Source organism: Tenrec ecaudatus, chromosome 8 (genome assembly GCF_050624435.1).
Source record: "Tenrec ecaudatus isolate mTenEca1 chromosome 8, mTenEca1.hap1, whole genome shotgun sequence".
In the NCBI taxonomy this organism is placed as follows: Eukaryota; Metazoa; Chordata; class Mammalia; order Afrosoricida; family Tenrecidae; genus Tenrec; species Tenrec ecaudatus.
In genome coordinates, this window is record NC_134537.1 from 146135805 (window position 1) to 146160325 (window position 24521).

Genomic DNA, 24521 nt, shown 5'->3' on the forward strand with positions numbered 1-24521 from the left:
TTACCATAACCCTAACATCTGAAATATTACACACTCTTAATTTAATTCTTCACCCCAAATAGTAGGGTCTTAGTTTCCTTTTGCATTTCCTAAAGTCATTTCTTCTTTCTCCAAGATTTATTTTAGCTTTTGGTAATATTCCTAAGCTTTCGAATTCTTAAGAACAGTCTTACAGAGCTGAACATCTCTCTTGCTTTTGGGGAGGGATTACAGTTACTTCCGCTTTTGGTCATGACATTTGCTCCATTTAAGATATCAGTTCCTATTTAAAGAGGTAAATTTAGGTTTCCAAACAGGAGTAAAATAGTTAAAAATTTAAATCTGCTATAAACTAATCGGTTTATGAATCCCCAAACATGTTTGGGTGCATTTCAGTAAAATGTATACTGAATAAAAAGTATACAGTCTTGAGGAATAACTACAAGGATAACCTCTCTTCAGAGGCTATGGATTTGGTAACTTTTATCTTGAAAAAATTCCCAAGCACTTAAAGGTCTTGCAGCCACAATAGATGTGATTCTCAAGTAGTGAAAAATTACTTTTATGACATACTATGTTAATGTTGATAATCTGGAACATTTACAGAGATAGTAGGTGCTTAAGGTTAATGTGGAGCTCAAACCTGCTCATTTTTCTATATTCCATTTTTCACTTGCACTGTAAATGTAATCATGAAAAAATGTCAATAATGAAATTTCTATTATGTGGGTCTTTAATAAGCTTGATATAGTACTTAAAGAATAACTTAGTAAAATTTCGTTGTGACTTTTTTTCTGGTTCAGTCTCTGAATATAGGTGTTATTTTTAGTCTTTCAGAAGAAAATATCTATGGTTATATATTTTAATTCTGATTTAGAGTCTAGTAAGGGAATTGCTTGTCATTATGATCTCATACCTCTAGAGGTCCTGATTCACTAAGTTTGTCTGAGGGCTTTTACTTACCACTTAAGCATTTATACTCATGTGTAAGCCAAGTTTTTCAGCATATTTTTAATGCAGTTTTTGTGGTAAAATTAGGTGCCCCACTCATGTTCGGGTTGTCTTATACTCGAGTATATATGGTAAGTTGCACTGTTTATTCTGGTGAATACTCAACATTGAGAACCACAGAGATACCTAGTAATTTCCATAAGGAACTGCACACATGTGCCTGTTGACTTGTCCATGTAGAAAGTATTTTTCCAAGTGGTAGGCTATTGTAATAAGCTTTTTATGAAAAATACATCATTATATATGTAATTAACATTATTCTTATGCCAAACAACATTTATTAAATCAAATGCTTTTGTAGTAGCATTAATTTTTTTCCCCTGTTTTCTCATGTTTCTGAGGATTTTTCACTTGAAATAGGACCAAGCACTCTCTTTACTCATTGCCATTGAGTGGATTCTGTCTCACAGCAATTGTAGCAGAATTACCCCCTGGGAATTTCTGAGACTAAATCTTTATGAGAGTAGAAAGTTTCATCTTTCTCCCAAGGAATGGCTGGTGCTTTTGAACTGCTGTCCTTGCAGTTAACAGCCCAATGCATAACCCACTCCTTCAAGACCCTGTAGTATGTTGAATAACAGTGTACACAATTAAAGATGGGAGGAACTGTTATAGACTTGTTTATATACAAAAAAGGAAAGAGAATTTTTTATATGACTTCCTCTGACTTGGAAGATACAATTTGAATGCACGGATCACACCAGTTTGCTAGTCTCTTGTAACTTTGAGCGAGTGTGTATTTTCATTATTGTCATGTTGTTAAACTTGTAGTGTGTATTTCAATAGATTATTTGTTTCAGGTATATTTTTGAGAAATGGAAATTTTGAAAATGGTTAATCTAAGTTGAAGAGTAATATTTTGTTTTAACGAGATAGTATAAAAGTCCATAAACTTAATCTATTTATGGACTGCATTAAATATTTAGAGTTTATGTAAGGCTTTTACCCAACTCTGAATACATTTGACTTAAAGACTTCAATATTTTTGTTATTTTTTTCAGTTCACATTGATAATTTTTTTCACAATGAGATTTGTTTAATAATAAAAGAATTCAGAGCTAGAAGAAAATTGAAAGCTGAGCTACAACTTACACTTCTTTGTAACATGCAATCATTTTGCAGTGTTACCCTTCTAGACTGTCATCTTCTCTTCTTTGTTTCTTGCATATCTCCTGGGTACCAGGCACTGTTGAGGTATTTGAGATACATTACTAGATACATTACTGATTTTTGAGGGAGTTGTGTTCTGGCAACTCCTTTCTAAATTGGCTCTGATATAAATCAAATGCCTCATTTTAAAACTTTCCATTATTAGTGCCTTTTATTGGCATCTTTATAAATTGGATTTCTATGTCTGGGTATAACTTTTTATGTGGTATGCATTATTAACTAGAAGATGTAAACCAACAAAAACAGGTTTGTAAGTGAGGTTCATGGTAACATGAATATGTTATGGCCATACGCTGTCGACTACCTGCAATGAACACAGCAAACTAAAATCCTCATGCTCATGGAGTCCCTCATTCTAGTGGTGGGGAGGTAGACAGTCACCAGAATAGGTCAATGACTTAGTGGGTAGCAGGTGGTAAGGGCTATGAGGGGGGTGACAGGGGATAGCAAGGTAAAGATTTATAAGATGTCACTATTTATGGGATCATTGGTCTACTCTGACTCAGATGACTAAAAATAAGATGTCACTAAATGTTCTTTCTGTTAGTTAACTTGGAGCTCCTTCTCTGCTAATAGTTTTATTATCTAATTGCCATTTTTATTTCATTATTGAAGTGTTCCACAAGGTCGTTGCTGGGTAGAGAGAGAAACCAAATATAGCTCCTTGAGGAGCACAGGGTCTAGTGACTTACATCTGCTCCCACTAGTGCGCCCCACCCCATGGTGACCAAATGCAGTTCTCAGGGACGACGCAAGAGAAACAAACTAGGAGGCTAGTTTTCTTTTTCTTATGCTAAAGTTACTAAAATGACTGAAATGATTTAAAAGCACAAAAGATTTGTTCAGTTAAATAAAGAGAAGCCTCATGCTGGTGCAGCCGTTAGAACTAGATTGTCAGTCACTTGAAGCTAAAAATATACATAAAAGCAAAGTTTGTGTGGGGAATCAAGGAAAATGTTTTTAACGTTCTTATCGATTGCATTTGGAACTTTCTCCGGGAAATTACAGATGGAGTAATGTTTTTGAATAGTGAATGTTAATTTATGTTGTGAATTGAACTCTACTTGATGGCAAAACAGCTCTTTTTGAGGTTTTGCCTATGCATTACTTTGTACACTCCTCCCTTACATGTGTTTGGAAATGAATACTATTAGAAATATATGTTGTTTGTAAAAATGTCATGAGAACTAAACAAATGATTTGGAGTTTTGATGAAGGATTAGGTTGAAACTACTACTGTTCTGCCTTTTCCTGAAGCCAGCTGTACTCTGTAATCAGCGACTTAACACAGGATACATGACCTGTTTTGTTTGAATACTTTTAATTCATGTTTATGTTAATCTAAAATAATCAAAGTCTTATTGAATACTTATCACTTAATTCATTAATTTTATTAAGGCAATGTAAAAGTCCATTTCAGTTTGCTTATAAAAATATACATAATTGATGGTTAAGGACTGGTTATTACTTTGGCTAAGGCTGTATAGATTTGAAAATTGTAGTTGGTCCTTGGAAAAAACGAACTTACCTTTGTTATCCTTTTCCCTTTGTGCATTAGGCTACTGTGGCGCTGATATCAAGGCCTTGTGCACAGAAGCTGCCCTGATTGCCCTGAGGAGACGTTACCCCCAGATTTATGCTAGCAGTCATAAGCTGCAGCTGGATGTTTCTTCAATAGTGCTCAATGCTCAAGATTTTTATCACGCAATGCAGAACATTGTGCCTGCTTCCCAGCGTGCTGTGATGTCTTCGGGCCATGCACTGTCCCCCATCATAAGGCCGCTCCTAGAAAGAAGCTTCCACAGCATGCTAGCAGTCTTGCAAAGAGTGTTTCCGCATGCTGAAATTAGCCAGAGTGACAAGAAAGACGGTACTATAGATTGCTCCTCTATATTATTGCAATGGAAAAATGTGTACAAGTATAAAGAGTGGGTTTTCTCATAAGGTTATGTATGTATCATGACTGTGGAAAGTACTTATTTCACTTACCACGGTATATTCCAGGCCTAGCATACTGACCGGCGTGCAGTAGGGACCTGGTGGATGTTTGCAGGGTCAATGAATAGGAATGTTTGCTCATTGGGATATAATGAGCAGCTCATGTAGGAGAGCTAATGCATTTTAGAAAAATTAACCACGAAAAAATAGCTTATGTTTATTTTGTTATTACAAAGCCCTTAGAGAAACTACCATATATTCATCTTCAAAGCAGTTTTACCATGTAGGGACTCATTTTTATTATATAGGAGATTTGGAAACTTAAAAAAAGATAAAAAGTTATATAAGGAGGCTTCAAAATTTAGTGGAGAAACAGAACAAAGTGATATTGGAGTTTTTCCACGAATATGTGAAGCTCCCTGTGTAACCTAAATTCCTTTCGCAAGTTCATTTAATAAGAGCTAAATAGAAATTTTAAAAGAGTAGCTTCAGAAGACAAAGCATTATAATGAAATGTGCAAAGACCTGGAGTTAGAAAACCAAGAAGGAAGAATTTCTTAAGCTGCAAGAACTGAAGAAAATATTGAAGAAAGCATCAAGTCATTGTAATGAGGGATTCTGTCGGCAAAAAAATTCCCAGTGCAGGAGGCATTCAAAGACCGTGAAATGCGCAGTCAGTGTGGCAAAAAGAGCTCGTTGGTAGTCAGTCATTTCAAGAGATTGGATGCGATCAATAATTGATGGTACTAAAAGAAGTCCACGTTGCATTAAAGGCACTGGTGAAAACGGCTCCAGTAAATTGACAAAATACCACTTGAAATGTTTCAATAAGTTGACGAAGCACTGGAAATTTATATCAAGAAATTTGAAGACAGCAACCTACCCAACTAAACAGAAGAGAATTCTATTTGTGCCTATTCCAAACACATCCACAGTAGTATGGAAATGATAGAACAACATCAGTAATTTTACTGCGAGTGAAACTTTGCTGGTGATCATTTAACAATGATTGTAGCAGTACTTCAACAGGGAGCTGCCAGGAGAGGCTATTGCATGAGGGATATCATTGTTAACATCAGATGTGTCTTTGGCTGAAAGCAGAAAACACCACTCTGATGTTTACTTGTGATTTATTGTGGATCATTACAAGTTCTGGGTAGATTGAGAAGAATGCAAATTCTCGAGCACTTCACTCTCCCGACCTGGTGGAGCCTTGGCTAGGAGTTGGCTTGCTGAAGCAAGGTAGCCATTCAGCTGTATCAGAAGCTCTGCCGGGACTAGAGGAGGCCTTCTGCTCCCATAAAGGTTTATGGCCTAGGAAATACACAGAAGCTGGCTTACTCTGGTCTATTGAATCAATCACTCTGAGTCATAATCGACCCATCAGCAGTGAAGGTTTTGTGTGTACATGTGCGTATGTGTGTTTGCTCACAAGGCACTATCAGGATGCAATATTGAAACAACAAGGAAATGCTATGTGGTTTAAAAGATGTGTATTAGAACCATATACCCCTCTCCAGGGGGAAAAACAACAGAAAACATGGAGGAAGGGAGACAGTGGTCAGTGTAAGTTACGAAAATAATAATAATTTATAATCTACCAACGGAGTATGAGGGTGGGGGGTGGGAAGGGGAAATATGAGCTGATTCCAAGGGCTCAGTACAAAGTAAATGTCTAGAAATGAATGAAGACAACATATGTACAAATATACCTTATACAATCAATGTATGGATTGTAACAAGAGTTGTATGAGTCCCCAATAAAATGATTATATATATATATCTGCACAAGACCTCTTCAAAATGTTGAAGAGAAAGAATGTCCCTTTGAGGGCTAAGTTGCACTCGACCCAAGCCATGGGGTAATTCCTTTCTTCACATTCATGTGAAAGTTTGACACGGAATACGGAAACCCAAAGCAGAATGAATGCATTTCAGTAATGGTGCTGGTGAAGTTTATGAAAGTACCTATCTACTGCCAGAAAGGAGGAAAACATTATTAAATCTATCTAGGAAGAAGTACAGCCAGAATGCTGTTTAGAATTGAGAATGGTGAGATTTTCTCTCATGTGCTTGACATGTTATCTGAAAGAGAAGGCCATCACGTGTGGTTACAAAGGGGCAGCAACAAAAAAAAAAAGGCAGACCCTCAACAAGATGGGTTGACACAGTGGCGGCCACAGCATGACAATAATTTTGGTGGTGCCAGAGGACCGGACGTTGTTCTATGATATGTAGGGCCACAATGAATGGATTCAACCCAACAACTTAAAAATTTTTAATATTTTAATAAAGTAAGATTTGGTTCCTCTTATCATTCTGGTACCTGTGATTAACTGATCGAAAACAATTGGAGCTAAAATATTTTTTCCTTTCTGTTAATACAGGTACCAGAGGATAAGAGGAACCAAATTTCACTTTGATTATTAAGATATTAAAATGTTCAAAATAGATTATTCTGGTTAATATTAGCTTCCTTAGACTATTATGCTTTCTTTGTTATGGTATTACAAAAGATAATTACTTTATTTACCAGATTATGCTTAAAATATTTTTCTCTTAAAATTTCTAGCTGTAAAAAGAATTTTTATACTGTATATACTCAAGTATAACTTCACCCAAATATCAGCCAAGGCACCTAATTTTACCACAAAAACTGCATTAACAATGTGCTGGAAAACTCAGCTTATACACGAGCACATACAGTATCTGTATCTGCCACGGAGAGTTGATGTAGAAAACATTCCCTCATTTTATTTTTTTGTTTTGGGGGAAGGATATGATTTTTGTCTATTATAATTTTCCCCTTAAGCTGCTCCACACATTGTACTTATTTTTATATGACTAAATTGTTAGTTTTCATAAATACACGTGATATACAACTATTAATACGTAAAAAGAGGTACTCCAGGTTAATTTTTCAGTAAGAAGTAGGCTTTTGGTTTTATTTAATCAGAATTTAAGACCTACACATAGCCAAAAGCTGCTTGAATGAGTGCATTTTTAAGACTTGCTTTGTTTTGATTAAATTTCTGACTCAGCTGTACTAGATTCTCATTGAAAGGGTGTATGTGTGTGGGTGTGCATGTACATCATTTAAAAAAATGAGTCAATTTGTGTGCTCTTTATCCTTTGTGTAAGAGTTAGTTATAACTTACCTACTCCATTAATTAAGCCAAATATATTCAATAAAATTGACTCTTTGGGGCCAAAATAGGTGTAGAATTCTTAGTTAGTAGGTGGGTAAATGTTTTAGTCCTGCCACTTCCCACCAGACTTGGTTGTGATTAACCAATGAAGCCTGTCAAATGATGCCTTCAAACATTCTGTGAAAGACTTAGTATTTGCTTCATTTTAAAAATATTTACAACATTGTAGCTTGCCAACGTGCCTAGTAGTAAATCTATTATTTGATAGATTCATTTATTTGATTTGTAATCCAATTTCTTTTTAGCTTAGAGCACTAATATTAAAGGACTGTAAAGCCTCATTATTGTTGGGGTTTCTTTTGAAAACAGCTCTAGAAGCTCTGCTCTTAGATGACAGTGAGGATGAGAACGCTTTGTCCATTTTTGAGAGCAGTTGTCACTCAGCATCACCAAAGAAACCGTCATCAGCTGCTGCCGTGCATAAGCCCTACCTTCATTTTACAATGTGAGTATTTTAGCTATGTGTAATGCCGTACCAGCTTGAGTGATTTTGCAGCTTGTAGTACAATTTTGCTTGTAGTATAGTTGTGACTGTGGGAACTTTACTTTTTTTCTTTGGATGCAATGCTAGAAAACTCCATGTACCTTTTCAATGGTAATAATTAGTTGATCCTCTAATCAGGAGACCTGTCCCTAATATAGCTTACCGGGTTTTCTGTTTTGTTTCATTTAAAAAATGTGATTGCATTTGTTGTTCTTGTTGAAGAATGGAAGACACCAGATTACTCTTAGATGCCAATTCTTGCTCCCAATTTTATTGCTTTTTAAAATTTGAATTAAAATGAACAGACATGAAATCTACCTACATATAAGAACACTTTTAAGTTATAATGTTTTGGATGATAATTTAGGAACTCTTGAAAGATATTTTTGTATTAGAAATTACTCAGTAATTTAATAACCCCTGATTCTCATTAATTTATAGTTTTTTAATTTGGATTTAATGGTTATTCTGTTTACATTTATGTTTCCACTAGTTACATTAAGGCAGCTTTTGCTGTGCCCTTAATAAAGAAGTAATTTTAATGTGAATTAAGAGAATAAATAAAAAAATACTAACATCGTCACTTGTATTTGCATAATTAGCATGATGGTTAAAGTGCCACATTGCAGAATTACATTTGTTTCAGAATTGGCTGATTGCCTGTAATTTTCTTTAAGAGTTACTATTTACAAACTCCATCTTAAGCTTGAATTGAAATTCCTCCCATATAAGTTTTAGTAAATTATTGTAAAGTTAGATAGGATTCTTTGTTTGCATGTTTCCTTTTTATTTTTTGAAATGAAGTTTACATTCATCTATTTATATTTTTTAAACACTTTTAAACAGCAAGTTCTTTTATTAGAAACTTTTCTTCTCCTCCAGACCCTTTCACTCAGGGAAGTTTTCTTAAAGCATTTTGTAGTTGTGTGACTGGCGCTTTAGGGAATGCCACATAAAAATTTTTCCTTGGTCGTCATTTGGGCCGTCTATATTTGTAGGTGTGTTTAAAATTTTATTTACTTAGATTTGAACTATATAGTAACAGGTAGTAAGAAGTTATCAAGTCATGTACTTTAATTTTATACGAGCTTCTTATCAATAAATACAGAAGTAGATTTTGGCAATAGGAAAAACTACGTGCCTCATTTTGAGGTCAAAGATTTAAGACTATGCTCTGCCATTGATTTAATGTGTGACACTTCATGGCTCATTTTAATTTAGTTTTTGTAATTGGCATGTAGTTTTTATATGTTGACCTACTAATCTCAGTTAGCAATTCCACCCGAGAAAGTGAAAGTGAAAATGGAAGTACCAGCACCTGAAGATGACCTTGTTCAAGTTCTGGTGACCACGTGTCTATGTTCTCCTTCGGTACACAAGCAGAGCCACGCAGCCTGAGTTTGTACCCACCAATCAGTTGTTCAGGAGCCATGGTGTAATTGGTTACCTATTGGGCCACTAATCACCAAATGTCGCCGTTTGAACCAGCAACCACGCTGAGGGAAAAAGATGACACTTTCTGTCAAGAAGGATGGCCTCTTTAGAGCTGGGACGAGTTAGTCTTATCTCTATGTCAATGTACAGTAATTTAAACCGATGGCATATTTAGAACTGCATTATAAATTTCAGGAAAATTTCACTTTTTCTACTTAAAAATGATTTTATTGTGGCTCTTATTACAATCCATACATCCATACACGTGTCAAGCACAACAAGTACCTGTGTTGCCATCTCAGTCTCAAAACATTTTCTCTCTACTTAAGCCCTTGGTATCAGCTCATCTCGCCCCACCCCACCCACCGCCGTTTCATGAACCCTTGGTACTTTATAAATTATTATTTTTCCAGGTCTTACTCTGCCTGCTGTCTCCCTTCACCCACTTTTCTATTGTGCCCCCCCCAGGGGGTTATATGTTGATCATTGTGCTCGGATCCCCTTTCTCCCCCCGCCTTTCCCTGATCCTCCTAGTCTCAGTGCTCTCATTGGTCCTGAGGGGTTATCTGTCCTGCATTCCCTGTGCTTCCAGCTCTGATCTGTACCCGTGTACATGCTCTGCTCTAGCCGGATTTGTAAGGTTGGGGTCATAAATTTGGGGGAGGAAGTGTTAAAGAACTTGTGTGCTTCAGTGATGCTGTCCTGCACCCTGACTCGCTCATCTCGTCTTCTTATTTTTTCTTTTTCTACAAGTTGTGAGAAAGTTGATTTTCCAATCTAGTAGTTACTAGTAAAGGATATTAAAATTAAAATTTAATTTCTCAATCTAACAGGTAAAATCAATGTTTATTTGTGTAACGACTGTCCAGCCTCGTTGTGAAGCCCAGAGTAAAGGCGTGGTCATGGACAAGAGTGCTCTTTAATTTCACACTGCCCCCTTGTCTACCTCGTGTTTGTTGTACCACATGAGCAGGAGCTTCATTTCCCCCTGTCGCTTCCTGCGAGCTTTCATTTTGAATAGCTTCATCGCCATTCTTTCAAGTGCCCTGAATGCCTTTATTTTCCTTTCCTTTGGGATCCAAGCATTGTTGATTTTCTTACTATGTAAGGTTCATCTCAGGATCTAGCTTCTCACTTTTTCCTGACACTATTCTTACTTAGATTATCATTTATTACCTCATGCTTGGATTGTTATGTCAGACTTGTATTTTCCTATAAAGCTCTTTTTCATACTGACCTAGAGCTGTCTTTCCTTTGCTTAAGTGGCTTATTGTGTCTGATTATGCCACGCCATCGCGTTCAATAGGACTTCCGAACTCTTAACATGGATTGCCACATCCTTCATGTTCTGATTCTTCTTCCCTCTTCTCCACCCTAACCCCTAGTACCTTTACCTTTAACCTTCCCAAGTCCCCAGCCAGACACAGATGTGTGAAGAACATGATACCCACCCAGGGCTTCGTCCGTTATAGAGTCTGTTCTTTTGCACATCTTATTACTTCTTTTTTGAAATTAATGGTTTGGTCCCTTCATGTGTTGGGCTGCTGTTTGGTCATGCTTTCCCAGCAAGGACTTACTTCCTTTTGGGACCTCACCGAACTTTGAATTTAAACAATACCACCGAATGATAGCAATATTTTCTTTTACCACTATATATCTTTAATTATGAGTTCTCTGATAACAGTGGTGTTTTTATCTACCGAGCATGATATTTGTTTCCTGGGTTTTCCTCCACAGGGGAGTTAGCAAGCTATGAGCTGGTGTGGTTTGTTAGGGTTGAGATAAGCTGCTGTCTCACACACATATATACACCCAGTAGCAAAGAGTTAAGGCACACGTTTATTAAAGCCTAGAGTCACTTCAAAAGAAATGAAATGGGTCCCCTTCGAGAGTTGAGAAAGACCTTAAGCATAGATAAAAAATGTCCCACTTGTGAGTTGAGAAGAGGACGTTGTCTAGGGGAATGCTTCCAGTTTTTCTAAGGCACTGTCAAAGGGGCCAGGGGGTTGATACTCTGCAGATGGTCAAGCCACTTTCTAATTTACTCAGTTTGCCCTTGGGTCTCATACATCATTTCTTTCAGGTTTATCTAAGCTGTTGCTGTGGGTCAGCATGCCTTCCTTCGAATTATCTGTGAGGAGGACAGTCCTGTGCCAGAATTTTCCTGGGGCCTGACTTCAGGGTTATGATGTTTACCTAGCCAGTTCCCACAGAGTTCACCACTTGTTTCACAGGGTCCTTTGTTCATTCCCTTAGCAGATAGGACAGAAGCCCCTTGTCACTGAGGTACAGAATACCGAAGGCTGAGATGATCTGCGAAAGAGGCATTCTACAAATATTTGTTAAATGAATGAACATTTTAAAATGTTATCCACTTCAAATTTGTTTTTGAATTGTCTTTTTATTTTCTTGGGCCGTGACTGTTGCTTTTAACACTATGTACATAAATTTTTATATATTAAGGTTAACCCCCTTGTTTTTGTGGCCAAGTCTTTTTCATATTTAGTTGTTTGAAGTTAAAAAGTTTAGAATTCTATTAATTAAATATCTATAACTCTTGTTTAAGGTTTTGTATTTTTAAAAGTTACTACTACTCAATACACAACAAATTCATTGCCTATTCTCTTCCAATGATCTGTGTTTCTTTTCTTTGGTTTATTGTGCATTCCCCCCCCCCCCACTTTAATTCAGAATCTTTATTGAGATATTATGATAGCTCTGTGTTCATTTATTATTGTTATTCAATTATATGTTTCAATATTAAGTATGGAATGTCAACATAGTGGTTTAGAGCTTGAACTTTATAACCATATGAATCTGAAATGGAATTTGAGCTTTAATATCTAGTTGTACTATCATGAATATATACCTATATTCATATGTAGTTGTATGTATTATACCTGTTTGAGCCTTGATTTCCTGATCTATATCTTGCCTAGTATTTCGGGTCGACACTGAAGAATGTATGGTTTTAAAGTAATTATATCTTGTGTGTATTACAGGTCACCATACCACCAGCCAACCTCTTACAGGCCAAGGTTATTGCTGTCTGGAGAACGAGGCTCAGGTCAAACTTCTCACCTTGCGCCAGCACTTTTGCACACTCTAGAAAAATTCTCTGTACACAGACTAGATCTCCCAGCACTTTATTCAGTTAGTGCCAAAACACCTGAAGAATCTTGTGCACAGGTAGGTTTGTAACATAGCAGAGTATTATTGCTTTAAAAAAAACCCCAAAATAACAAAACCTGTTGCCATTGAGTTAATCCGCACTCATATCCACCCTGTAGGACAGAGTAGAACTGTCCCATGGGGTTTCCAAGTCACTGGTCTTTACTGAAGCAGACAGCCATTTATTTCTTCTGCAGAGTGTGTTTGGTGGGTTCAAACAACCAGCCTTTCTGTTAGCAAGGAATAATGTGTTTCCTCAGCTATCTAATTTGTTAGCATATAATTTCTCATGGCATTTTCTTAGAATTTAAAAATTTCTGTAAGGTTGCTTATAACATCCTTTCATTTTTAATTTTAGATATTTGCATCTTCTCTTTCTTTGTCAGTCTAGTTAGTTATTCTATCATTTTCCTATTCTCTGTTTTATTCATCTCTACTTTTATCTGGTAGCTTTGGGCTTGTTTCTTCTTTTTCTAGTTCCTAAAGGTATAAAATTAGATTACTAATTTCTTCCTTTTTTAAATGTAGGCATTTACTACAATTAATTTCCCTGTAAGCATGGCCTTTGCTCTAGTCTATAAGTTTTGGTATGTTATAAGAATGGTAATATGAATATAATTAACATTAATTTATTAGCATTCTCATATTAGGGTAAAGTAGTATTTTAAGTGAGCTCATTGATTTTTATTTTACACTGCTTACATTAATGTGCCCTGTTCCCCACATTATAATATCTTTTTTAAAATTTTTATTTCTTGAATTAATGATGGTTAGGCATTGAAGAAAGGTCATTTCTTTTGCCTTTTTCTGACTCTCTTTTCAAAATTTTGATTTCTGAATTATGTCTACTTATACTTTAACTTAGAGGTCTCTGAATTATATATATATAAACATGCAAATATACTTATATGTAAGTATATGTATAGGCAAAATACTTACATAAAAGATATGTGTCTTAGCATTTAAAGAGACCAGTTACAATAGAGTCAATTTTGACTCATGGTAGAGTCATATGTTATCAGTAGAACTGTACTTCTCAGGGTTTCTAAGTCTTCCAGAAACAGATCACTGTCTTCTAAGGCCCATCTTGGGAGGGTTCAGATCTCAGACCTTTGGTGTGCTTCACTGTTTCCATGTCCAAGGGCACATTCTGGTAATAGCATTTGACTACCTAAACCCCTATTTAAAGATTTTGTTTTAGAATCCATGGTCTGAATAAAAGCTGCATACCCGTATTTTGCTCCAAGTTGTATACATCTAATTCATCCTGTTTGTCAATAGTATTGATGTATGCACTTGTTCATATTTTCCCTCATAGACACAATCATGCTAGACTTAAATAAGTACAAAAATTAATTAGTATATTTAAAATAAAAGCCAAATGATTTAGTAAGACAGAATACGTTTTAGAATAGACCTTGGAGGGGATAGAACACTGGCTGTAGAACAAATCGAGCTGTATCTTAAGAACACTAAACCTGGACAATTTTATAGATCAGCGGTTCTCAACCTGTAGGTTGGGACTCCTTTGGGGGTTGAATGACCCTTTCACAGGGGTCACCCAATTCATAACAGTAGCAAAATTCCAGTTATGAAGTAGCAAAAATAATTTTGTGGCGGGGGGGGGGGTCACTATAGGTCGTGACATTAGGGAGGTTGAGAACCACTGTTACAGGTGAAGGGGTAAGATCATGTGGATACTATTTAAACTGTTCCAATGCATAGAAGAAGGAACACTACAAAGTTAGTAAAAACAACGCCAATTAAAAAAAAATTGTTTCCCCATGTCAAATATTCTAAAGAAAATATTATAAATGGAATATAGCGCCACATTGAATTCATTTCAACATTATAAGAGACAAACACTGGAAAGGATCCGTTAAAGTACAATATTTTCCTGGGCTGGGTCGTATGCCTATAAGACTCAGCATAAACTAAACGTTTATCAGGGATAATAAGGGAGTTTCTTAAGGTCGCAATTTCAGATTATTTTAAAACCAATCATTTAATTTTATATAAATCAGTTAGAAATCTAATCCAAGTTTCATTTAAAATAGCAAGTTACTATACCATGAGGTTAGTGACTACACGAGGCTTTAGGAAGAATCAGACACTTAAAAAGGATAGCTGAAGAAGTTATAAGCCTTTTTCAATGATGTGCTTAACTTACACTGCCAGTTCTAGTTTGATTGCTTAGACTCAAGCCTTAGCTGCTTTTCTCAAATATCACCACCTTGCCCATGTTATTGAGCCTTATTTTTTTCACATAGGAAAGGGAAATAATAGTACATCACAAAAGGCCATTGTGATGATCAAAATCAGCTCATCAAATTGTTAGTTATAATCTTCTTTACCAGTATTGCTCCCATAAAGATTTCAAGGCTTGGAAACCCTAAGATTTGGTTTGTGGAAAACTATTACAGCTCGCTCTGTCTTCCAAGCACTGACACACTGAGTGTAAATTAAGTTATCTGGTGTAACATGAGCCTGAGAGATGATTTTTAAAGGGTAAATGTCTTAAATCTTTATATGTGTGTTGATATAAAAAGGGAGATGTTGATGTTTCTGATCATGTGGGGACCATGTATTATTGTGCCCACATTTTAAAACAAATACACACACAGCCAGATGGCAACACGTGTTCCTCCCTTGGCTGCTGCAGCAATGAATGATCTGCTTGCCGTGGATAAAAAGTAGGGAGGAGCTTGTGCATGCTACGGGGTTTTTTCCCTCACTATTTATTAAGACTTGAAATGCGTAAGACTAATCTGGGGTTCTTATTATAAATTTTGGTTCTCTAGCATTAGAAAAAGAGATTTTGAATCTGTAAATTTGAGATAAGCCTTAGGAACCTGCATTTTAAGCACACATCTCAAGTGTTACTCTTCAAGGCCTCCAGTAGATCATAATCTTCATTTCCTAGTCTTCTGAAGGCTCAGGAAGGATAATGAAGCACTGATGTAACCTTGCGGAATTTTGGTTACCTCACTAAGCTAATAGATGGTTGAATATCAGTATTTGCAATACTGATGCATTTTATGGGCGACATCCTGCGTGGCAGAGCAAGAATCGAAAGAAAATGTGGAAGGTATATTTGCTATTATTATGCTCTTTTGCTTTTCTTTTTTAATGTGTCAGTCTGCCAGGCATGATTCTGCCTCAGTGAATGAACATTACTGAAAGCTTTGCCCTCTATCTAACCCTCATTGTGTACATAATGTCCAGTCACTTAAGCTTTTAATCTGTACAAGTCAACAGTTCATGTGTTGCAACATGCACACATTTAATTGCCTTTTCTCAACAGTGTTTTAAATTGTATACCATTGACTAGATTCATAACATTATCAATAGGTTTACTTTATGCCCCAGGAGGATGGTTTATAAGCTCTATCATAAAATAGTAATGATGTCTCTAAAGTGAACCAAAGACCTGTATAAACCACAGACGTATGAAGACGTATGAATGGATTTGGGGCTTGTATTTAATTCTGGCTCAAATCTAAGAATAACTAGTACTAGCCCAAATCTAAGAATGACATGGCCCTACTGGATACTCCCCCTCAGGAAGAGGTCACTGAAGATATGGGTGCTATAGCAAACTGTGGTAAAGAAACTGGGTGACACTCAACTATCAGAAAGAATAGCATCTGGGGTCTGAAAGGCTTCTCTTCAAACAAGCACCCATCTACGTGATGCATCGTCACTTAAGTCCAGATGGAAGCATCACACCAGGGATCGTAAATCATGTTATCCTGATTCAAGGGAGGGCATGATATCAGAACTTAAATTGTGAACACCTGGATTGTAGAAGGCTATGGATGACAGTGGGTGTCTAAAATCTAATCGCAGGGTTTGCTCTCCACCTGGTTTAAGCTGCTGGTGAATCCCTCTGATGATAGTCGAGTGATGTGTGAATCGCCTTGTTCTCAGTCAGAGAACATTGTAAAGTCAGCTGTGGCAGATGTAGTAGGTTTAACTATAATATTATCATTTGACCTCCCTTTGGACTCGTTTTAATAGTTTCTCCTTTTTGATTGAGGTTTTTCTTTGTTTTGTGTAGTCTGTTTGCTTGCTTCCTGTTTTTTTTTTTTGTATGGTTGTCTGTATTTGAAATCCATGATAGGTATATTTATAGAGACAGTAACTGGATTTATAATTATCTAGGGGAATGGCAGAGGAGGCAAAGGGGAAATGGAGAGCTAATAACAATGAGTACAAGCAAGAAGAAAATGTTTTAAAATTGATTGTGGTGATGACTGCACAGTTCTTAATATGATCGAACTATTAACTTGTATGATTCATGAATTAGATGTCAATAAAACTATTTTAAAGTAAGACGATGGAAGGAATACACAGTATGTTAACCAAAAAGAATCGGCTGGCGTTCAACCATTTGGGGAGGCACCACAAGACCTAATATCACATGCAAGTCAAGGTTTTTTGAAATAATAAAAAATGTTTGCAGCTGTATATCAAAAGGCTGGATTCAGAAAAGAGCATGGAATGAGAGAGAATGCCCAAAAAGATGTTCACTGTTTTGTTTTTTACTATATTAAGACATTTGTTTGAATTACAACAATATGTATAATATTTTGTGAAAATTATGTGGGGACCATATTTGACCTCTGACTTCCCTGTTGCCAGGAGACAGAAGTCGAACATGATTCCGACCACAATCTTCCTAACCTTTTTTGACATCAACCGTTTCTCCCACAGCACGCTAGTATATTAGTTTGATGATTCATTGCCGTGCTACTCACGGTCAGTACTCACAATTAAGAGGGTTCAGTAGGGAAACTAGTCAGTTCCCACAAGCCAGCACCAGTAAACGATAAGGACACAGTCCTTGGTCCCTATCACTCCTCTCCTGGGCGGCAGCACTGGCTTTTTCCTCTGTGGCCGGGAAGCTAGTTTGCACTGTTTTGCCTCACAGTCACAAAGGCTCGGTGCTGCTGCTCCGTTCTTTCTCTTGGTCTTCTTGCCTTGGCCTCTGGTCTGGCTACAGGCTCTGTGGTCTTGGTTCCTCTCCCCACCCCACCCCCTCTGAAAAAGAAAAAGCCCTCAAACTCATCGCTGTCAAGTATTTCTGACTCATAGTGACCCCACAGGGAGGATAGACCTGCCCCTGTGAGTTTCTGTGACTGTACCCTTCAGGAGAGCACAAAGCCCTAGCTTTTGGTGTTGATCTGTATGAGGAGGAGCTTTTGGTCTTGAGCTGCTCTGTTGCAGTTAGCAGCCCAGTGCATAATCACTAGGGCCACCAGGCACAGACGGAGATCTCAAATGTGCTCCACTTGCACTGGACCAGATTGCTCTTCTCCACACAAGATGGGGGCGTCGTTTGTCTTTCAACTTACTGCACCTCCCTAAGGAAAACAAAGGATAGTGACTTAGTTATTACACTCTCTAGTAAAGTTACTTCTACTAAGAATAACATCCCACTTGAATCCTGTAACAGAACTCCCTCTAAAAGTTGATTATATCCACAAGCAGAGGTTAGAGGGGCCATTTTAATAGACTTTATCTCTCATTGGAAGAATGGAAATTCTAGAACACTGAATTATGCTAATGTGGAACCTGTGCATAAGGAGACATTGAATGCTTTAAAATTAGGAAAGGTGTGTATTAGCATTGTATTCTTTAACATACGTATTCCATCTGTGTCCTGAGTAAATCTGAGAATGTAAAGATTGTAAAAAAAAATATGAGTCAATCTGTGAAGAGGAATGTGGCATCAGGATTGGAGGAAGGTTTATTTATTTTCAATCATTTTATTGGGGGCTCATACAACTCTTACCACAATCCATCTGTTGTGTCAAGCACATTTGTACATTTGTTGCCATCATCATTCTCAAAACATTTCTTTCTGCTTTAGCCCTTGGTGACAGCTCCTCATTTCCCCCCTCCCTCCTTGCTCCCCCCTCCCTCATGATACCTTGATAATTTATAAATTATTATTTTGCCTTGTCTTACACTGTCCAGCGGCTCCCTTCACCCACTTTTCTGTTGTCTGTCCCCCAGGGAGGGGGTTATATGTAGATCCTTGTAATCAGTTCACCCTTTCTACCCTACCCTCTCTCTCTCTCCAACCTCGCCACTCTCACCACTGGTCCTGAGGGGTTCATCTGTCCTGGGTTCCCTGTGTTTCCAGTTCCTATTAGTACCAGTGTACATGCTCTGGTCTAGCCGGATTTGTAAGGTAGCATTGGGATCATGGTAGTGGAGGGAAGGAAGCATTTAGGCACTGGAGGAAAGTTGTGTTTCATCATTGCTACACTGCACCCTGACTGGCTCTTCTCCTCCCTGCAACCCTTCTGTCAAGGGATGTCCAGTTGCCTACAGATGGGCATTGGGTCCCCACTCCGCACTCCCCCTCCTTCACAATGATAATGATTTTTTGTTCTTTGATGCCTGATCCCTGATCCATCAGCACCTCGTGATCACACAGGCTGATGTGCTTCTTCCCATGTGGGCTTTGTTGCTTCTGCGCTGCTGTATCTTTTGTTAGCTGGGCACCATCAGCTTTCTTCACCATATTTGCATATGCACCTGACTTGTCTTCAGCAATCAGCGATCATGTCAATCGTGTTGGGAAGGTGAGCATCATGGAATGTCAGTTTCATAGAACAAAGTGTTCTTGCATTGAGGGAGTACGTGAGTGGAGCCCAATGCCCATCTGCTACCTTAATACTTAGCGTAGTATTAATGCACATAGATCTGTTTCCCCTTCGTCATATAAAAGCTTGTTTACATACATACATGCCTGTATGTAGACCTCTATAAATGCTGGAGGAAGGTTTATTAGCAACCTGCAATGTGCAGATGCCACAATTACCCTAGCAGAAGTTGGAGAGGATTTGAAGCCCTTACCATGAAGATCAAACACCACAGCATTCTTCGTGCGTCGCCTTTGAGTGCGACAGAAGCAGAAATCCTCACAACTCGGTTAAGAAACAACAGAGTGATAAATGGAGAAAAAAGCTACGTTGTCAAAGAATTCATTTTACTTTAGTCTACACTCAGTGTCTATGGAAGCATCAGTCAAGAAATCAAATTATGTATCCTGTTAGGTAAAGTATGAAAAAGTAAATATGTCACTTTGAGGACTAAGCTACGCTTGCCCCAAGCCAGGGTATTTTCATTAAGCTCATAGGGATGTGGAAGATGGATAATAAATAAAGAAGACGACAGAGAAATTGATGCTTTTGAAAAATGGTGCTGGTGAAGAACGCTAAACATACCATGGATAGCCTGAGGATGACCAAATTGGTCTTGTAGGAAGTACAGCCGGAATGCTCCTTAGTAATGTCGATGTCTCATGCACATTGGATATGTTATTCGTAAAGTAGTTCCTGGAGAAGGTACTTGGTAAAGTAGGAAGTCAGCGGAAAAGGAAGAAGACCTCCCGGAGATAGGGTGGCACAGTGGTTGCAACAGTGGGCACGTTCGTAGTAATAATTGTGTGGGTAGTGCAAGATGAAGTAGTGTGTGATTCTGTTACACAGGCTGCTGTGAGTCATAATTGACGTGGAGGCACCTAACAATAATATTAAAGGAGCCCTGGTGGTGGTGTGGACTACACACGGAGCTGCTAAATCACAGTGTGCACTGTCCCCACCCACCAGCTACTCCGTGGGCGAGAGATGAGGCTGTGTGCTCCGGGAAAGATTTAAAATCTCAGAAACCCCACGTGGCAGTTCTACCCTAACCTGTAGGGTGGGTTTAAATTGGAGTCGACTTGAGGCAATGAGTTTGTTTGTTTTACTTTTCTTTTTTGTTTTTATCCTTTTTAGTAACAACATAAACCAACAGTTAACCCTACACAAAGAAGCCTGACGCTAGTATCTGTTGTCAAAAACTTACCTGTATTTTCAGTTGTGTCTAACGTTCTTTAAAAAATTGAAACAACAAACCAATAGCTATTTTGATATTCCTAAATGATTTTCCTTTTCCTTCCAGTACTATGTTTACTGGTGGTTCAAAAAGGTGATGAACATAGAGGGCCAGGCCAGCACGTTGCATAAGAGGCTGAAGGGGAGGAGGAACAGTGCTGGTGGTGGCCGCGGGAGGTGGGAGAGGATGTCAAGAAGTACATGGAGAAGGAGTGTTTGGAAACGGATTGTGGTAGCAATTATACAATTATCCTAGGTGTGATTGAAATGTGGAATGATGTATGTACTAAATCTCAACTTTAAGAAACAGTATGTCGTGAGTGTGGTTCTTTTAATAGAACTCTGATTGGATTAATGAATTGTGTTTGGTTAGTCAAAAGCTTCAGAATTCTGGTGTGTCTGCTGTTACAAATAATTTCAGCAAGGTGGTTTTGCTATTTGTGAAAACTTTAAAAATTCATTTTACCTGGGAAGATTGTAACAGAATTTTCAGGGGGGAAATATTTGTTTGTTAAATTGCATAAACAAATTCATGTACTTACCTCTGTGTGTACTTCGTATGTTCTTGTGTATATGGTTTCTGAATTTTACCATAGTCTATGTATGTTTTTAATACTTTTGCTTTTTTTATGTATCTGGGCTTTCTTTTGTTTTTTTTTTAAGAGAAGCCCTTTTTTTAATTGTTGCTGCAAACAAATGAAATAATCCTGTTCCTGATTGAAAACCTGAAGTCCTTAGAAAATGAATTCATCAAAAAGTTTGAATTATTTAATATTTATAAAATGTTGATTTGTGTTAGTACTGTCATTCAGAAGCAGGATAGTTGCAATTTGCAACAGATTCCCCGCGCCCCCTAATGTACATAAAATATTGGGATACTTTTATTCTTGAGTCCTATTCACCACCAGCATGGGCCCTTCTTTTCACAGAGATGATCAATTTAGTGTAGTATGGATGCAATAAATGATAAAAGTTTATGTAACCAATGATAAACATGTGCTTTATTTTATGATAGCAAGGGATATGGACTTTTAAAAGCTTATTTTAATAATTTTTTATTTCCGTAGCAGTGAAGAATGTTTTCGCTCTCAAGCCTTTCCTTTTAATTAGGTTTTGCAAGGTCTTCGCATTCATCATGTTGTTAAGTGGCTGAGATGAGCTCTAGAAGCTTGTTGACAGCAACTTCTTTGTTTCTCGCCCATATTCTTTGAGGCTAGTGGAAGACATATTGAGCTTTCTGTTTCATTTACTTTTGTGTTTAAGATGACTGCAACTCTCAGTTTTTTTTAAAAAATGGGTAAAGTTCCTTGCTTTGAAAAATTGACTAAATTTTTATGTATCTAACATTTTAATTTGGTTGATAAGTATAGACTTCAAACTTTAGCTTTTGAGATGATTAGAATTCATATAGTTTATATAATTTGTGTTTGTTTGGATCCTCCTCATATCCTTGATATTCAGTGCAAGTTGTTTGTCCTTTTTTTTTTCTCAATAAAGCAACATTTAAAAGTTTTCTACAGGAGAGTGATGTCTAGAGGATGAAGGAGACCAGAGGGACTGAAGGATATTATTTAAATAAAAAAATCAAAATGGACAGTTCACATACCTTGGTATTTCGTTCATTTTATTTGTGCAAGAGTGCTGGTCATATCAGAGGTATTTTTAAGCGGTTGGTTCAGTAATTTGGCCTACTGTCTTTTTTTTTCTCTATAACAGTTTTTCTGTTTTCTACTACACCTTGCACATCCACCAATCCAAGACACCCTATAGGTGAGTATTTTTCTAGTTATCAAATGGCATCACTTACTCCAGAAGCAGTTGCCACTTCACTAAAACTAGACTTTATTTTTCTATTCTGAGTCATTTGGTTGATTTCACAGTGTATTCTACTCCACGACTCTAAAAGTCACCAGCAAACTGCTAAAGAACTGGTTTTTATATTATAGAAAAATTGCAATAAGAGTAAAATTTTTTTCCGGATACTTATATTAGGTTTCTCTGAAGTACTATTTTCAATCTCTATTCTTTTAATTTTTACTCATAGAAGTTGGAGAATTGGCTTAGGGTGGTTTATATGTTTAAAGAGAACATATGCATGTATTTTGATAATCTAAGAGCATAGAGAAAGAGTTTTTTTTAAAGCTTCAATAAAAATCCAAAGTATTACTGTGAGTCATTTCTGACTCAAAGTTTAGAAATGCTCCCAGAGCATTAGGCGCTACGTCTCAGGAAGCCGACGGCTCTGACTTTTCTTTCATGTGGCTGGTAGAGTGGTCGGAACGGCCTCACTGACAGTGAGTTTGGTTTGATCTCTGGGTGTTTTTGAGTCACCATCAAATGCTTCAATCACTGTGCCCCCATCCTCCACTAGTTGCTTGATTTAATCTAAAAAAGAAATTAGGGAGAAAATTTTAACACTTTTCCTTGGAGAGTAGCATATAGTTGGGCTAATTCTCAGTTGTGGTAATTATATAGGAGAGTCCTTCAAAAAGTTCATGGAAAAATGGAATATTCCCTTGAAGTTTTTGAAGCATCTTTGACTTCTAGAAAGCCCAGACCTTTTTATTTTTCTATATTCACCTTAGACCTTTTCTTTTATCCTATTATTTTCCCTTCTAGATTTTCAAATATCATTTTAACGAGTCTGCGAAGAACATTTTCCTAAGGATTTTGGAGATAAAAGGTCAATAGAATATCCTACTCAGCTTTATTAATTTAGAGATAATTGGATGAAAAGTGGAAGAAAAATAGGAAGAGAAAAGGAAACAAAATCAGACCTACTCGCTTAGAGCTTATAATGCTTATATCTATCTCAACCTTGCAAATAAATTTAGAACACTTATGTTCTTGTGTGCTTGGCTTTGTAAAGTTTTTAATCACCTAGCCTTGTGTTGCTATGCTGATGTTCTCAAAACATATTCCTAAATAGCCACATTCAGAATAAAAGACAAAATTTAATTTATTAAAGGCAACCTTGGGGTAATTTAGATGGCTGAATTAGGTGCTTAATTTAGTGAGGTTTCTCAGTCAACTATGTAGCTCCTTAGTCTTTTTCATATAATTACCTTTCTCTCCTGCTGATCTTCCTAACTTTACCAGAACACAGTGGGGAGTAGGAGAACAATGAAAGGTCACTGTCTTCCCTATATCATCCTGTTTTGGGTGTCATGTAATTTTGTATGTATGTATGTATTTTTTTTATTAAAAAGTGCTTTGCTTGCCTTTGTGCCCCTATGTAGTTCTTTCCTGTTGCAAATATTTATGACCCGAATCTTTGAAAGAGGGTTAGTAGGCAAAATCCTTGAATTTTCAAGACCCAGGATAGGACGGTGTATATTTTTAGAAAGTTTCAAAATGTGAAAGTCTTAACGAAGTTGTATTGTACAAATGTTCTGGATTGGTGGATATGCAAATATTGAAGGGAAGAGAGAATTATTACTTTAGATGTGATCATACAGTATTTCTAATTTGGAGGAAAGTTTTCATCATTTTTTCTACTGGTTTGTTAATTGGACTGGGAGTTAATTGTACATAAAATGTGTGATATTTAAAAATTCATCCAAGTGTTAAGTTTACTTATTAAAGAAAAATAATCCTTTTTGATTCTTCAGTAAGTTTCCAGTAATCCAAGTCATTGTTAATTTTACGTTTATATCCTTGTGCTTTAAATCCTGCATGTTGTGCGCTGCAAAGTCGATTCCAACTCAGAGTGAGCCATGTGACAACAGAACTGTCCCAAAGACTTTCTAGCCTGTATTCTTTAATGCAGAGATCCCAGATCTTGTTGAGGAGCTGCTGGGTGGGTTCGAACCACTGAATGTTTAATGCAGGGACCGCCAGGTCTTGTCGAGGAGCTGTTGGGTGGGTTAGAACCAGCTGAGTACTTACAGGCTCCTTTATGTATTGCATAGGGTCTCGGTGAGTCGGAATTGACTTGATGGCATCAGGTTTTGTTTTTTTTTGTTTTTCCAATGTAATGTGTTGCTTGAAAATAAGAGCCGATGCCCTGGGAATTTTAGGAATATGTCAAAATTAGAATAACACATAATCAAACTTTTAAACTTGTTAAAACAGTATTGAAATGATGGAATATTAACATTTGAGAGTTTGTTGATGGATTATCTATAAAGGTCCGTGGCTATGCTTTGTCACTCACTAAGAGCCCAGGTCCTTATTGATATGTGTTGGGCAAGTGAGACTGTAGCAATGGTCACGTCTCGAGGGAGCACCCGA

The 24521-nt window shown here is 37.1% G+C and overlaps 1 protein-coding gene across 4 annotated transcripts in view; it reads left to right on the top strand.

Annotated features, from left to right (window-relative positions):
* ATAD2B (ATPase family AAA domain containing 2B) overlaps positions 1 to 24521 on the top strand; it is a 174105-nt gene that overhangs the window by 96657 nt on the left and 52927 nt on the right. For all 4 annotated transcript variants that reach the window (XM_075557052.1, XM_075557054.1, XM_075557056.1 and 1 more), the window contains exons 16-18: positions 3719 to 4030; positions 7617 to 7752; positions 12228 to 12414. In XM_075557052.1, the coding sequence (XP_075413167.1) occupies positions 3719 to 4030; positions 7617 to 7752; positions 12228 to 12414 (635 nt within the window). The remainder of the gene's footprint in view (positions 1 to 3718; positions 4031 to 7616; positions 7753 to 12227; positions 12415 to 24521) is intronic.